General features: G+C 37.3%; 1 protein-coding gene across 5 annotated transcripts in view; it reads right to left on the bottom strand.

Moving 5' to 3' along the window:
- RPGRIP1L (RPGRIP1 like) overlaps nucleotides 1-15,244 on the bottom strand; it is a 101,584-nt gene that overhangs the window by 24,331 nt on the left and 62,009 nt on the right. For all 5 annotated transcript variants that reach the window (XR_010408317.1, XM_064581930.1, XM_064581931.1 and 2 more), the window contains exon 23: nucleotides 886-1,069. Coding sequence is in view for 4 of the 5 variants with exons in the window: in XM_064581930.1 (XP_064438000.1) it covers nucleotides 886-1,069 (184 nt within the window). In the remaining variant the exon portion in view is untranslated. The remainder of the gene's footprint in view (nucleotides 1-885; nucleotides 1,070-15,244) is intronic.

Below are 15,244 nucleotides of genomic sequence, written 5' to 3'. Positions count from 1 at the left end.
AGCATGATATACATACAATCAATAGCATGATTGCACATATTGATTAAAATACCATTTATAAAACTGGTGAGAAAAAATATCAGTATTCAACTCGCATAAGATGGCCTGTTTTTGCTAAAGATAATGCAACACTCCATCTTCATGGTTTGTTTTAATATAGGGCTTTAGAACTTAGTAAGCAGTTTTAACATAGGGTCATGTCAGCTTGATATGACATTTTACTCCTCTTTAATTATACACTGATATATACTATTCTTTAAAACATCTTAAAGTTGGCTGATCGAAGAACTTACAGGGTACCAGTTGGGTCTGACTTAGATGTCAACTAGCTGATAGATAAAGCCCTCAAAGAGAAAACCGGCCTGCAGCTATCAGTGCACGTGTGGGCTAAATCAGGAAAAGGTATTCTAAGAATTCATGTCACTCAACTAAAATCCTGAACATATAGACACTGGGAAAGATGTATACGTATATTGCAAAACATCCATGTGCTGACACTGATCAGAAGGGTAGAAAAAAATTAGGTCACTGAATTGTGTGAATCATATGATTAAAAAGCTAGTACTTTTTCCTCCCTGTGAAATATTGTACTTTTTGATTCAATTCCATTGTAGACCTAGGTGACATTTTTCTACTGATACTATAATATAGCAGGAATGTCGAGAGACATTGTTTTTCTACCGTTTTTTGTTTTCTCTTTAGTATTACTTCAAATTTAATTTCTTAATCCTTATGCTACAGGTTTGACTTTTATTAATCCATTCCGATGAGACTTCCATGACTTTATGTGAACATTAGAGAATTATACTTTTTCCTTGTTCCTGCAACTACCTTCACAGATTAAGACAAAAATGAAAGTCTGTATTATAAAGGAACCATACATACCATTGCTATAATTATAGTAGACCCACTGCCCACTCTTGGGTTTTGGAAGTGACACAGGTGTCTCTTCAGCAGGAAGACTGTAGAATCTGCATTCAACGAACAGCCGCTGGATAGCGTCATCTGCAGTTACTCGAGAATCATTAAGGCTTAGAGCTATGATCTCAATCCGAATTTTTTCTGATGGCTGATTAAAAACAACAACAAAAACAACAAAGAAACATAAAACAAATGAGCAAAAACTTTCCTCTTTTTCACTATCAATTTTAAATAAAACATAAAGGCCAATGGGTTTCTTTTTTGGAACGCATTGTACACTACTGTATAGTTACACATGATAGATTATTCACGACAGAGAGAGACAGAATGAGATTCTAATGCCCCAGGGTTTGAAGTTAACAGTGTCATGGCAATAGTCTCCTGATTTACATTTGAGGCTATAAATACCCCACTAGTAGTCTATCAGGGGCGAAGATTATGAGATCTTCATCTCCGATTGCTTTCAGAATGACAAGTATCAGTTGGCCTTATTTCAAACTATGTAATGAAGTACATGTTTATCACTGCTTTTATTTAATCTACAGTACCTGAGAAAGTTTCGGTTATTCAGAGATCAAAGCCTGTTGAATACTTTATAGCCATTATGCTAATAAATGTAGCTATATGAATCCATATTAATAGAGCAGAAACTATAGTTCATCCTCTTATATATTCTGCCATAGCATATTTCACTCAATAAGTACTGTTTTCAAACAAAAGGAAAAAAACTGTTATCTAATTTACCACACATTTCCTTGGAATTCATTTTTTATCTCATTTTTACCCAATTAACAACTAAAAATATATTTCTTTTACGGTGTAATTTTCATTTCAATCCTTACTTAATAGATTTTGGTGTCACAGACATTATTAAACAAGCCGTATATGTTTCCTTGAGTAATGATTTAAAACAAACAACAGACTATGACTTAAAAATTAGATCACACCAAGACAACTCCTCGCTTAAATATTTGTTTTTACCATTTTAAATTTGTGCTTCATTCCCTTTTCCTAAATCCCTCCTTACTAAATTCAGATGCATGCTACTGTAAATTATATAATTTCAAATAATAATTAGAAAATCCTGAAACTAAGACCTGTCTATAAGACCAACTTTTAGGAACTTACTGTCAAACATAAATCAGTGTGCAAATTCAACACAGTGATTACTTAGATATTTCAAAGCATGTAATATAATTAATCAAACTGAAAAGCATAACTATCTTATTGTAAAAATATCCCCATAAAGAACTATTTCTATTGATGTCAAACCCCCTCAATATTTGATGAAATAATTTTACCCCATTCTTTCAAAAGACATTTTCTTTTATTATGTATTCTAAGACACTTTAACTAAAAACCCAAATCTGAATATTTCAATAAGGTTATTTTATTATTCAGTAGATTCATGGAAATTTTACTAGGATGACAGAGAAAATTCCACACCATTCTGTCTCCACTAATACAGGTACAAGGCTGCAGCTGGCAATATTACTAGGATTAGCATAGTATGATGAAATATTTAAAGGAAAATTTTTTCTAAAACCTAATAAATCAAATGACTGCCAAATGTCATTAAAGTGATGGTCTTTGACTTGAATATGCTTTTCATATTCAAATTTGAAAAGAAAGAGATGAAAGCCTGGAAAGGTTACTCGGTTTCAACTAATAACCTCAAGCCCTCTCCGTTCACGTGCATAAAAAATGAAGTTGGCTCCATTGTCTAACCTCACTTCAGAAAAGCCCTTCTCTGCTTGCTGAAGACTAACATGGTAAAGAAAATATTTTAAGTGATACTATTTTTTCCTTAAAACGTATGGTGGTTGTCAAAATACCACACACGAACACCCATTTTATAATTGTACTTCAAATGCAGCACGATTAAGCCTTTTACATGACTTGTAATTTGAAAAACTCAGAATTGTTGTAACACTAACTTCTTATAAAACATTCCTGTTCGTTTCTGCACAAAAGAATTAAAGGAAATTAGCCATAAAAAAGGCAAAAGAGGCATATACATGGTTATTTCTACACTGTGAAAAGAAGAATTTAAAGTTGTTTATCATAGAACCCAACGAAGAGGCAAATGAACTTTTAAATAGCAGGGGAATCAAATTTATTTAACTGGTTATTTTATTAATAATATATTAAGTATATAGTTCCCATATGAAAACTTGCATTATTGTAAGAATGTATTCAGGTTGTTAAATAAGACTATATATAAAAATACAATTCTAAATGAAAGTAGATTACAGCCAAAGAAACAACCCAAAACATCAATACCAAACAAACCAAAAGAAAACCCACTGTATTATTCAAATAAATAAAAGAGCTTTAAAATTCCTCACATGGTATCACCTCCTTTCTGGTCCAGTTTTTTGTTGTTGTTATCTACCTGCCCCCCCACCCCCACCCCCACCTCATTACCTCTATCGTATGTCCTTCTAAGTTCTCTAATATTATGGACAGAATTTATTAGTTATCATTTCTTTGTTCTTTTTATGCTACATGAATCAACTTAAAATACATCAAAAAGGGGATAGGTTCCAAACCGTATATATTTAGGGAAACACACTCTGAATAAAGAATTTTCCAAACATGATACATTTTGGCTACCGGGCTAGCCAATTTATTTTTCAACATTGGAACAGTTCTGGTCGTGTTCTTGCCTCTGTGAATCAAAAGTTCAACTAGATTATATATAAAGATTTTGAAGATTAGGAAGCACTTCAACTGCATAACTGACAACTCCAACTTAGTGTCAGAAATGAACTCAAATTCCCTCCTCTCCCCCAAGCTCATTCATCCTCTGGAGCTTCCTATCTCAGGTGACACTGCCATCTACCTGGTCACCTACAACCAGGCAACCATGGAGCCACTTGCGCCATCCCCATTTTTCATACCCACCACATCCTACAGATTACCTATTCCTGTTCATTTTACTTCCTAAATATCTCAATGATTCATCAAATTATTGAAAGCTTATGATATTTCAACATTGTATCAGCTACTAGGGAGATACAGACAAAGCAGGATATGGTTTCTTTTCTCATTTTTATCTCTAGAGAAATTTCTTTAGGTTCTCATCTGATCTTGGGGGAAGAACTAATTCAACAGCTTCCTAGTCTTAGAATGCAGTTTGATAGACTAACAGGGGAGAAATCAGAGGGAATCATAAAAGATAATTGGTTGCAGAACTGTAAGCAGATGGATGGTATGAGACTATCAGCTCAGTGATACAGGGACTATTATCTTGCATGTGGTATCACTGGTGTGGTATGTAGTACACACTCAGAAACAAAGTGGATCTACTCTCAGGGCTGTAAAAGAGGTGAGGCACTCTTGCCCTTGATCCCTTGTCTGCAGCCGCAACTACTCTTCTCCTGGCTGAATTCTCTCTCTAAAAACCAATCAGGTATCACCTTCCTGCTTGAAAACAATTAACCTATACTCTAGCCATTTTCCCGGACCAGTGGTGTGCTGTTTATATAGCTCAGGTTTTGCATGGAAAACCTTCTCTATCAGACAAAATTCTACTTATTTTAGGCCCTGGGCCATACATGCTGTCCTTTTATGATAGCATCACTCATCTTCAAGAGCAAGCTGGTTCCTCCACTGGACGGACCCTCCCTGCAGTTTTCAGTCACATTTTGCTGCATAGATTTCTTTATCTATCTGCCTCTCTCTGGAGACTGTGAGCTCCTGGAGACCAGAACTCTATCTTAATAATCTTCTGCTATTTAACATCCTATCTGGCACATAGTAGGCTTTCAATAATCAGTTAAAGATACAGAGTTAAGGGAGGCTGAATATCTTTTATATATTCAGATTATCTTTTATATATTGCCAGAAATAGGTTAAGCTGCAATTATTAGTGTTTTCTCTTTTAACAAATATTTATTGTGTCTCCCGTGTTTGGTAAGCTGGTGATGAAAAACTGTTGAAAAATATACAGAAATCTTGCTGTTCTAGATTTTAGTTAAATAAGAGTATTTCAAAGACAGGTCAATATTGTGGAATTGAGATGGTAGGTTACTATTATTTCAACTTTTCTGCATGTTTGAAATTTTTCATAATAAAACAATGAAAAGAGTTCCATTAGGAGACTTGGAAGGGATAACAATGTTCAAATGACTAAAGCGAAGCCTCTGCAGAAAGATGCATAATACTGTCTGTTCAGAATCACTAGAACATGACGGGTGTACTTCAGCAGGGCACCAGTCGCCTTCACGTATAGTATGTTTACCATACGGTATAGGCTTTAGGCCTTTCCTGTTTCCTTTTTTTTGAGAGAGAGCTCCCACGAAGGGTGTGGGGCCACAGGTGGGGGAGGGAGAAAGAAAATCTCCTCAGACTCGACCTCGGGCCTCCATTTCATGACCCTGAGCCGAAATCAAGAATCCGACACTTAACCAACTGAGCCACCCAGGCGCCCCTCCCGTTTTCTTTTCTATATGTGTGGACGTTTGTTACTAAGTATGATGTTACTTTTTTTTGTCTCCTTCACCAACTGCCCTATTAACTTCCCTAGTTAGCAAGATGTTGACGTCAGCATATAAAAAGAGCATTTAAAAATTCTGATTGTGGTGAACAGAGGTAATAGAAGTCACTCAAATATGAACTGCAAGCAACTTATTTTTAGTTGTCTGTATAGATGGACACTACATATTATGTGATTGAATGATCTAGAAATGTGATGACAGCTAGTATTAGTCCCAGAGAAAAAAAGTTACAGTTCTCATGATTTTGGCTCAATTCCACTATTGCTTTCCTGACTGATGCTAATTCACTTTTTAGGCCATATATTTCTATACTATTTACTTAAGCTTTTATTGGTTTGCTTAAATTTTTTGTTTTACTTCAGAGGATCATGCTGAATTCTTCCTTTGGTTTCCACCATCAGAACAGCCACATTGGAGTTGAATTGTTAGGCTCCTAAAAATTAATTATACTTGGGGCGCCTGGGTGGCTCAGTCGTTAGGCGTCTGCCTTTGGCTCAGGTCATGATCCCAGCATCCTGGGATCGAGCCCCGCATCGAGCCCCGCATCGGGCTCCCTGCTCAGCGGGAAGCCTGCTTCTCCCTCTCCCGCTCCCCCTGCTTGTGTTCCCTCTCTAGCTGTCTCTCTCTCTGTGTCAAATAAATCAATAAAATCTTTAAAAAAAAATTAATTATACTTGACAGCCCTTAAACATAGTATTCCTTAACTGAGAATGGCCTATGATAAAGGTTTTGCAACTTGTATCAATTAGATTTAACTCTAACTCTGGTGAGATTACCTATGAATTTTATTTCATTTTAAATTTCTACAGTGTATAAGCATTTCTGTAAAATTACAAAGTACAGAAAATAATTTGGCATATTCAAGGACTCAACATCTTAAACAGATGTTACCATTTTGCTGTAACTGATTCAAACTTTTTTGTTGTTACTGAAGAAATAAAACATTTCAGGTGCAGGTAAAGACCCCACCTCCTAGTTCCTTTCTTTCCTTCCTCATTCCCCCAGAGGAAACCAGTATCCTGAAGGTGATGTGTATTACTCCCAAACATGCTGGTATGTTTTCTGCAACATATGTCTATTTCCATAAACAACATATAGTATTGCTTTCTGTCTTTACATTTTATATTAGTGGTATCATCCTCTATTAATCATTTTGCAACTTGTGTTTTTTTCACTCAATACTATATTTAGAGATTTATTCATGTTTATAATTAAAATCTAATTCATTCATACTAGTTGTTATACAGAATTCCATTTATATGGCATATATAACATATAGTCCACTTATCTTTTTTTACTGATAAACAATTGAGTTGTTCACAATTTTTTTGCTATTAGAAACAATATCGCATTGTCTATCCCTTTATGTTTTCCTGTGTATGTGAGTGATTCTTTCAGAAGAACTAAGTGAGAGAGATGAGAAATTCAAATTACTCCTCAAATGGTTACATGAATTTACATGAGTATTATATTTATCACCATAAAAATGTGTGGGGTGTGTTTGTGTGTAAATAAATACAAACAAAGCCTACCTCTTAGGAGCCACAGTAGGTAGAACTTGGTACTTTACAGTGAAATGACAGATACAAAATGGTAATGGAAGGTGGTGATCTATATCTATGCCCTTTAAGAGCAAACTTTTAATTGGGGTGAGCTCTAAAAAAAGCTCAAAATAGTTGGTTCAAAAAGTCAAACTCACTGGTACTGGCAGGCCATATGTAAGTAGGGTAGGAGTGCATACTGCTTAATGATGGTTCTTACAATTTCTCTTCTTCAGGCTGGGGGTGGGCAGAGTCATCACAAAACTTCAAAAAAAAAATTTTTTTTTTTTTTTTAAAAACTCAACTCACACTAGGCTCCAAAACTTCCTCTTATTAGGAATCATACCCACTCTTCACACGTGTTTTGACTGAAAAGTTTTTGGTTTCTTAAAATAATTGCTCTTTGGGAGAAATAAGAGTGAAGAGAAACCCAAACTGTGGAGATAACGTTTTCAACAAACAAAACCAAAAAAACCCCAGCTTTCCTCTGTGGCAGTAACCTATCTTTTCTCATTGGTTCTGTGAAAGACCTATACTGAACAAATGTGATAAATATTGAAAACTTCAGTGATGGAGATAAAAATGGTGCTAGGGTTAAGAGTGCTTATTTTTAGAATATTTTCATGGTCTCCCTTATACACCATGTAAATTACTGCATCTATAATGGTCAGCAAATTACAGAAGCTTGTTACCACATGTTCTAAAGCAATGGCTGGAATATTTTTTCCTGTCCTAATATACCCGAGGGATAGGACACATTTCCATCATTAACTGTGGCTGACTATGGCAATAATGTGAAGGAAGGAGAGAATTTTAAAAATTACCCTCAATTTCAGGTGATTTTGATATGCCATTCCATTTTCACCATCATTGAAAACAGATGTTAGAGTACAGTGGCTCTCAATTTTGGCTGCCCATTACTATCACCGGGGGAGCTTTAAACAAAATTCGGATTTAGCTGATCCGGATGGAGCCGGGCCCTGGCATTTAAAAATGCTCTCTAGGTGATCCTAGTGTGCAGTCACAGTGAGAAGCACCGCTTTTCCCTCAAATTGTTCTCAAACTCTAGCATACCCCAGAATGACCTGAAAGGCTTGATGACACACGGATTGCTGGGACCCAGTCTCTGAGTTTCTGATTCATGAGGTCTGGGGTGGGGTCCAAGAATTTGCATCCTCACAAGTTCTCAGGTGATGCTGATGCTGCTGGTCTGGGGACCAAATTTTGAGAATCACTGCTCTAAACCAAAAAAAAAATTCAACCTACATTTGTTGACCCTTTCTAAGATATTTATTAAAAAGCTTCTACAGGGTGGCTCAGGTGGTTAAGCGTCTGCCTTTGGCTCAGGTCATGATCCCAGGGTCCAGGGATGGAGCCCCACTGGCTCCCGGCTCAGCGTGGAGTCTGCATCTCCCTCTGCCCCTCCCCCCTGCTTGTGCTTGCTACCAAATAAATAAATAAATAAAATATTTAAAAAAAAAAGCTTCTGGGGCGCCTGGGTGGCTGTCGTTAAGCGTCTGCCTTCGGCTCAGGTCGTGATCCCAGAGTCCTGGGATCGAGCCCCGCATCAGGCTCCCTGCTCCGTGGGGAAGCCTGCTTCTCCCTCTCCTACTCCCCCTACTTGTGTTCCCTCTCTCGCTATGTCTCTGTCAAATAGATAAATAAAATCTTTTAAAAAAAAAAAGCTTCTATAATATTCATATTAAACTGTTTTTTAGTTATTATTTAACATTTTAGTACAGAATTAGCTTACAAATTATTTACGCTCTAGAAGCAATCTACACTCATCGTTAAAAATAATCCAACAATATAAATCCTAAAAAGTACAGTATAAAAGTTCCTTGTTTTCTCCTAACTCAGGGGTTGGCAATTTTTTGCTGTAAAGGGTCAGAATGCCAATATTCTTTTGCATTGCAGGTCATATGGTCTCTGTTGCAAATACTCAGCTCTTGTACAGTGAGTGTAGAGCATAGGCAATACATATTTATATGTGATGGGTGTGGCTGTGTTCCAATAAAACTTTATTTACAAAAACAGGTAGAGGGCTGGGTTTGACACATGGACCATAGTTTTCTGACCCCTGCCCTGACCCATGTCTCAGAGATACTACTAATGGTGTTCGGATTACATACTTTCAGACATTTTCTTTGCTTACATAAACCTAAATGTTGTGTCTTTATGCTCATATAAAAATAAATATGTATGTATATACAAATATTTCCCATTTTTTGCTTCTTTGTAATGAAATTATCAGTGAGGTATAATTTCTTAACCATTAGTTTGGCAAAGGTATGATGTGGGGAAGCAGGAATTTTTATCCATTGTTATTTTAACCAGAAATGTTTGTATTTTATTTATTTTATTTATTTATTTGAGAGAGAGAGTGAGAGAGAGCACATGAGAGTGGGGAGGGTCAGAGGGAGAAGCAGACTCCCTGCCGAGCAGGGAGCCCGATGCGGGACTTGATCCAGGGACTCCAGGATCATGACCTGAGCCGAAGGCAGTTGCTTAACCAACTGAGCCACCCAGGCGCCCCTGGAGGGACTTATTTAACCTACTGATAGGATATCATATTTAATTCTGAAGTGGTTTAATAATTTTTAATACATGAATTCTTAAAGTAGTGAGTTGCTTTATGCCACTTTGCCCTTCAAATCTTTAAAACATATTTTGCTGAAGATCATTACTGCAATCACCTGGTAATGCCAGCTCATATTGTTCAAGAGGACCTGGTTTCTAGGTGGAATTGTAATTTAGTCCAATTGAATATGGCAGTTTTTATAAAACTGCTATTAGTAGAAACAGAGACAGATGTAAATATGCAATGCACAGAAGAGTCCATTGCTCTTTCAGCGTGTGAGTTCCCATTCTTACCTGTGGGCGCACTTTAAGAAATCTGTAAATTGATGGCCATACATTTCGTTGTGAAGATGGAAAGCTCCATTGCTTAAATGATAAAACTAGAAATACTTTGCAAGAAGGATTGTTAATTCTTTTTTTTTAATATCATGGCAGATGCAAATTTTTGGTTTTGATGTCTATTTTAAGGACCTAAAACAAGGCTTTTAATCAATGTATTATACATCAAATTGATACTGTTAACTTCTGATTATTCAAATTAATAAAATATTCATAGAGAAATGTCCAAAGTTTTACATTTCTCAGGCTCCCCCCTTTCCCCCCTTAATTATCATGCCTAGAAGCTTTTTAGTAGAAGCACAGTCATCAGGCTGACGGAATCTGACAGGCCAGCAAGGCCCAATTACACTGGTGCTCTGTGGTACTTTGATGTCCTGCAAACGAAGAGAGATAGGGGCAAATTGGGTAGCACATTATGTTAATGACTTGATTTAATCCAGCCACTAAACTTTATGTAGCCTGTTAAAAAAGATGCTAACACTAATTATGCCACTTTGGAAAGAAAAGGAGGGGACAAGCATTTCACTCTGACAAAGCGAAGCTCATAAATGTTGTAAATGAAATGAAACAAAATGAAGTAATCCATGATTAATTATACATCACAGACACGGAGAGAAGAGGAAGAACCAAGTAATATGTCTAAGTCCTGGGAAATCTGTTAGATTCTTTTAAGGATCAACATTTCTAAGGAGCTGTGAGATTCTGAATCATGAAAAAAAGAAACTGTGTGATCTTAAAGTGTTTACACAGTGTAGCAGGTAATTCAGATTCACAGTGTAACTGGCATAAATGATACTTATCTAGGACACTACTTCTAGTCTCACTTTTGTGACATTATAGGGTAGAGGCAATTAAAAAAAAATCTATCAAGTGGGGATAACCACAGAGTAGGGTTCTCTAATTACTTTTTAATTAGTCTCTGTGCCTCTAATCTATTCTTTACATTATTGATAGCATGCTCTTTTAAAATGCGATTCAAGAGTGTAAACTCCCTAAGAGCAAGAGGATTATTTCTCTTCTTCACTGCTATATTCTCAGCGCCTAGAATAAACCTTGGAACGCAGCAAGTGCTAAATATCTGTTTAATGAGTAAGTGATCTTCCCCCTCCCTTAAAAGCCCTCATTGGCTGCTCATAGAACTTCAGGATAGGCTTCAACCTTCTAGGATGATACACAGAGGACTTAATGCTCAGGACATGCCTATCTTTTCAGCATATTCTCCTGAGCTTCCACAGGTGTACCATAATGTAGCCCATCCTAAAACCATTCTGAATTCCAGAAAGATCCATGCTCCACAGTCTAATTCTTTTTTTTTTTAAAGATTTTTTTTTAAATTTATTTATTTGACAGAGCACAAGTAGGTAGAGTGGCAGGCAGAGGGGAAGGGAGAAGCAGGCTCTCTGCTGAGCAGGGAGCCTGATGCGGGGCTCGATCCTAGGACCCTGGGATCATGACCTGAGCCGAAGGCAGCCACTTAACCGACTGAGCCACCCAGGCGCCCCAGTCTCTCTAATTCTTAAGTTATCGTTTCTTTGACCTATAATGATCCCTCCATGACCCTTACTAATTCCTAATCATCTTCAACACTTGGCTCAAGCTTCACTGACTTTAGGAAGTCTGCCTTGATGAGGGTCCCTCATTGTTAGGTAACTGCCTGAATGCTCCCATAGCACCCTGTGCATTCTATTCTCCTAGCGCTAACCACTATGCATTGATTGTGTTTCCCCTGCAGACTGTGACTTCTTTGAAGCCAGGGACTCCTTCTTTTATGACATACAGTAGATGCTAATGAACGCAGAACTGTGATCATAAAAGGACATATTACATAGGATGTGCTTATTAGCACATAAGAGCCATTCAGTAATACCTTCCTTCTGATGAAAGCCATGTATCACTGTCCTGAGATTTCTACCTGAAGCAGTTCTTGAAGAAGAGGTAAAGAAAGAAACTAATGAGCCACGAGGATTTTTAAGCTTAAAAAAGGTTTTCTGATAACAATACCTTCATGAAAGTTAACATCATCAACAATTGGACAGAATGACATCCTGTGCCTCCTGACATGATGTACTGGAAAGGACGTAGTACTACTTTTGTAGTATTCCTACCAAAACATATAACTGAATCTAATATGAGGAAACATCACATAAATCCAAATTGAAGGCTATTCTACAATATAAATGACCTGGATTCTTAAAAAATCTTAATCTGAAAGAACCCACATAAAGAAAGGCTGAAACCATCATCATGGAATACAGAGGCTAATGAGACAGGAAAGCTAAACACAGTGTGCGATCTGGATTGGATCCTGGACCAGATTAATCAAATGCTATAAATTATGCTACTGGAACAACTGGCAAAATTTTAATGAGAACTGTTGATTAAATAATAGTATTATATTATTATTCTGAAGTATTTAAGGGTAAAGGAGCATGACTTCTGCAACTCTGAAATGTTTCATTATAATTATGTATGCAAGAATGTGTATGTATACATACATAGGTGCACATACACATATATAGGAGAGACAACAGAAATCATAAACAAATGTACTGAAATGTGACAGCTGATGAATGTGGGTGAAGTACATTTAGGAGTTCTTTGTACTACTTTTGTGATCTTTAAAGAAAAAAGGTTCCATGACTCATATTGAACGACTGTTAAAGTAGCACACAGAAAAACTGGTATAATCACTAGAAAACACTAAATTTCATGATTTTGATGATCTCTTGAGGTTTGTTCCTATGTTTACAGATTAAACTATTTTACCATATTTGGTAAATAATTTTTTTCTTTTTTAATTAAAGATTTTATTTATTTGACAGAGAGAGACACAGCGAGAGAGGGAACACAAGCAGGGGAAGTGGGAGAGGGAGAAGCAGGCTTCCTGCTGAGCAGGGAGCCTGATGTGGGGCTCGATGCCAGGACCCTGGGATCATGACCTGAGCCGAAGGCAGACACCTAACGACTGAGCCAACCAGGCGCCCCCATATTTGGTAAGTAATTTAACACAACTAAATATCACCTATTAACATAAAATACTGGTTAGTACTTTCTCCTAAAAGTAGAATTTTTAAAAGCATGTGGGAGGTGAGTAAAGGCAACTGAGGCATAAAGCATTGCTTACAGCAGTTGCTTCGTTTAAATGATATTCACACATTTGAGAAAGCATCTTAAACCATTATAATAAATCACATTTGGAATGGCAGTCAAGACTGTAGCAGGCTGTAGCAAAGTAACACAAATTACTTTCCCAGGAATAAGAAGAAAAAAACCTCAGTTTATTCTAAAGGAAAAATAGATGTGTACGTTAGAACTAGTTGGATATTTTAGAGGGATAGTTCTCTTTCACTAAACATCTTTGTTAAATCGAAGTGCCTTATTCTGTCTTAGTCAAGGGCATTGAACAATTCCACTGAGACGCTAGCCATGTTGCCAATACACATGGTTCCACTGAATGAAGGATTTCTCAGCCTCAGCACGATTGACATTTCAGGCCAGATAGTTCTTTGCTGTGAGTCCTGTGCATTGTAGCATGTTTGGCAGCAACCCTAACCCCGACCTATTAGATGTCAGCAGTCCCTCCCAGTCTGACAATCCAGAATGTCTCCAGACATTGCCAAATGTCCCCTGGGGGACAAAATACCCACTCCCCCCAGTTGAAAATCATTTGGTCTAAGATGCTATAATTTAGATAACATTTTCCTATACTTTCAAAGTTACTTTTGAATGATGAATACAATGTTTAGAAAATAAAATTAACCATTACAATGTCTCCCTAGTATCTATTGGATAAAATCCAAAATGTTTAGCTTGTATCTAAAGTCTTCTACCCTCGTATATAAAAAGGCTGCTCTAGTTAGTGTATTCTTGACTTCTGAAACACACAGGCACCCCTGCACTAGAAGTGCACATAATTTTCTCTCTGCTGCCATATATACGCATCTTTGAGATGTCACAGTTAAAGCAGAACACCCCTTCTTACTGTGTGATTGACCATAGCTGAAGGGATCAGGGTATAGAACTGATAAAGATGGACCCAATCCAGAGGCTAGGCATGGCTAATTAGATTTTTCTCCTTGGGGCTGGGCATGTTTGTATGGCTATCTGTGGGCAATAAACAAGGAAAGCAGAGAAAGTCAGCTTAAAATTAGAAAAAGTAGACATGAAGCCCACAAGAAGGCAGATGGGCCACCTCTGGGCATATCTTCCATAAAGCCTACTAAAAAGTCACTTCAAATTTCTCCTTCCCCTGGACTTCCTTAATTAGTGGCAAGATTATCAGCAAGTCACTTTATCTCTCAAGAGCTCAGTTTATTCATTTGAAAAATGAGAAGGGGAGCCAGAAAACAGCTAAGTATTCTTTACCTCAAATATCTATTACATTAATTATTGGTACTGTCACCTGACATTGTTTTATATTATAATTTAACAGCTGAATAACTACTTGAATTTTCATGAACACATCTTCCCAGTTAATGAAGATGTTCCTTGAGGGCAGGACCAGAATACTGTGTTTACTTCCTTAGGAGAAGTGATGACAAACTGCAGACACTGAATCCCTGGGAATCACTGCGTTATGACAAGAGGGATGAGTGTTGCTTGTACTTTGACCAGATAAATACATCCCTCAGTAAAACCCCAGGACTGATTCAGTATCTCATTTCTCATAGTCTTATGTTCAAAAGGCTAAATCATATAGGTGTTCAAAAATCTTGATGAGTTAGGCAAAGTCTTCCAGAAGAACTATTGACACATGAGAAAGAAATGTCTGATTCAAACATGCAGGCTTACTACTCTTGATGTAATGAATGGATGGTTCTTAATAAAATGACGTCATCGTCAGATTTTTTAAAGATTGACTGATTTGAGAGAGAGTGAGCGAGCACTGAGTGTGAGCAGGGGGAGAGGTAGAGGGAGAGGGAAAGTAGACTCCCCAGTGAGCATGGAGCCCTGAGATCATGACCTGAGCCGAAACCAAGAGTCTGGTGTTTAACTGACTGAGCCACCCGGGGAACCCCGGATAGTTAATTTTATCTGTCAACTTGACTGGACCACCAGATTTTCAGACCTCTGGTCAAACATTATTCTAGGTGTGTCCATCTGGCTGTTTTTGGATAAGATTAACATTTGAATTGGTAGGCTGAGTAAAGCAGACTGTCCTCCCTAAGGTGGATGGGGCTTTCTCCAACCAGCAGGAAGACCTGAAGAGAACAAAAATGGTGAGAACTCCTCTTGCCTAATGGCCTTCAGAGGCAACAATGGTCTTTTCCTGACTTTGAACTTGACCTGAAACACTGACTCTTCTTAGGTCTCCAGCCTGCTTGCTTTCTAGCTGGAACTGATGCCATCGGCACTCCTAGT

This window comes from Mirounga angustirostris, unplaced genomic scaffold (genome assembly GCF_029215605.1).
Source record: "Mirounga angustirostris isolate CCGP_5_RB_7025 unplaced genomic scaffold, mMirAng1.0.hap1 SCAF_16, whole genome shotgun sequence".
Taxonomy (NCBI): Eukaryota; Metazoa; Chordata; class Mammalia; order Carnivora; family Phocidae; genus Mirounga; species Mirounga angustirostris.
This window is presented reverse-complemented; position numbering and strand designations above follow the sequence as displayed.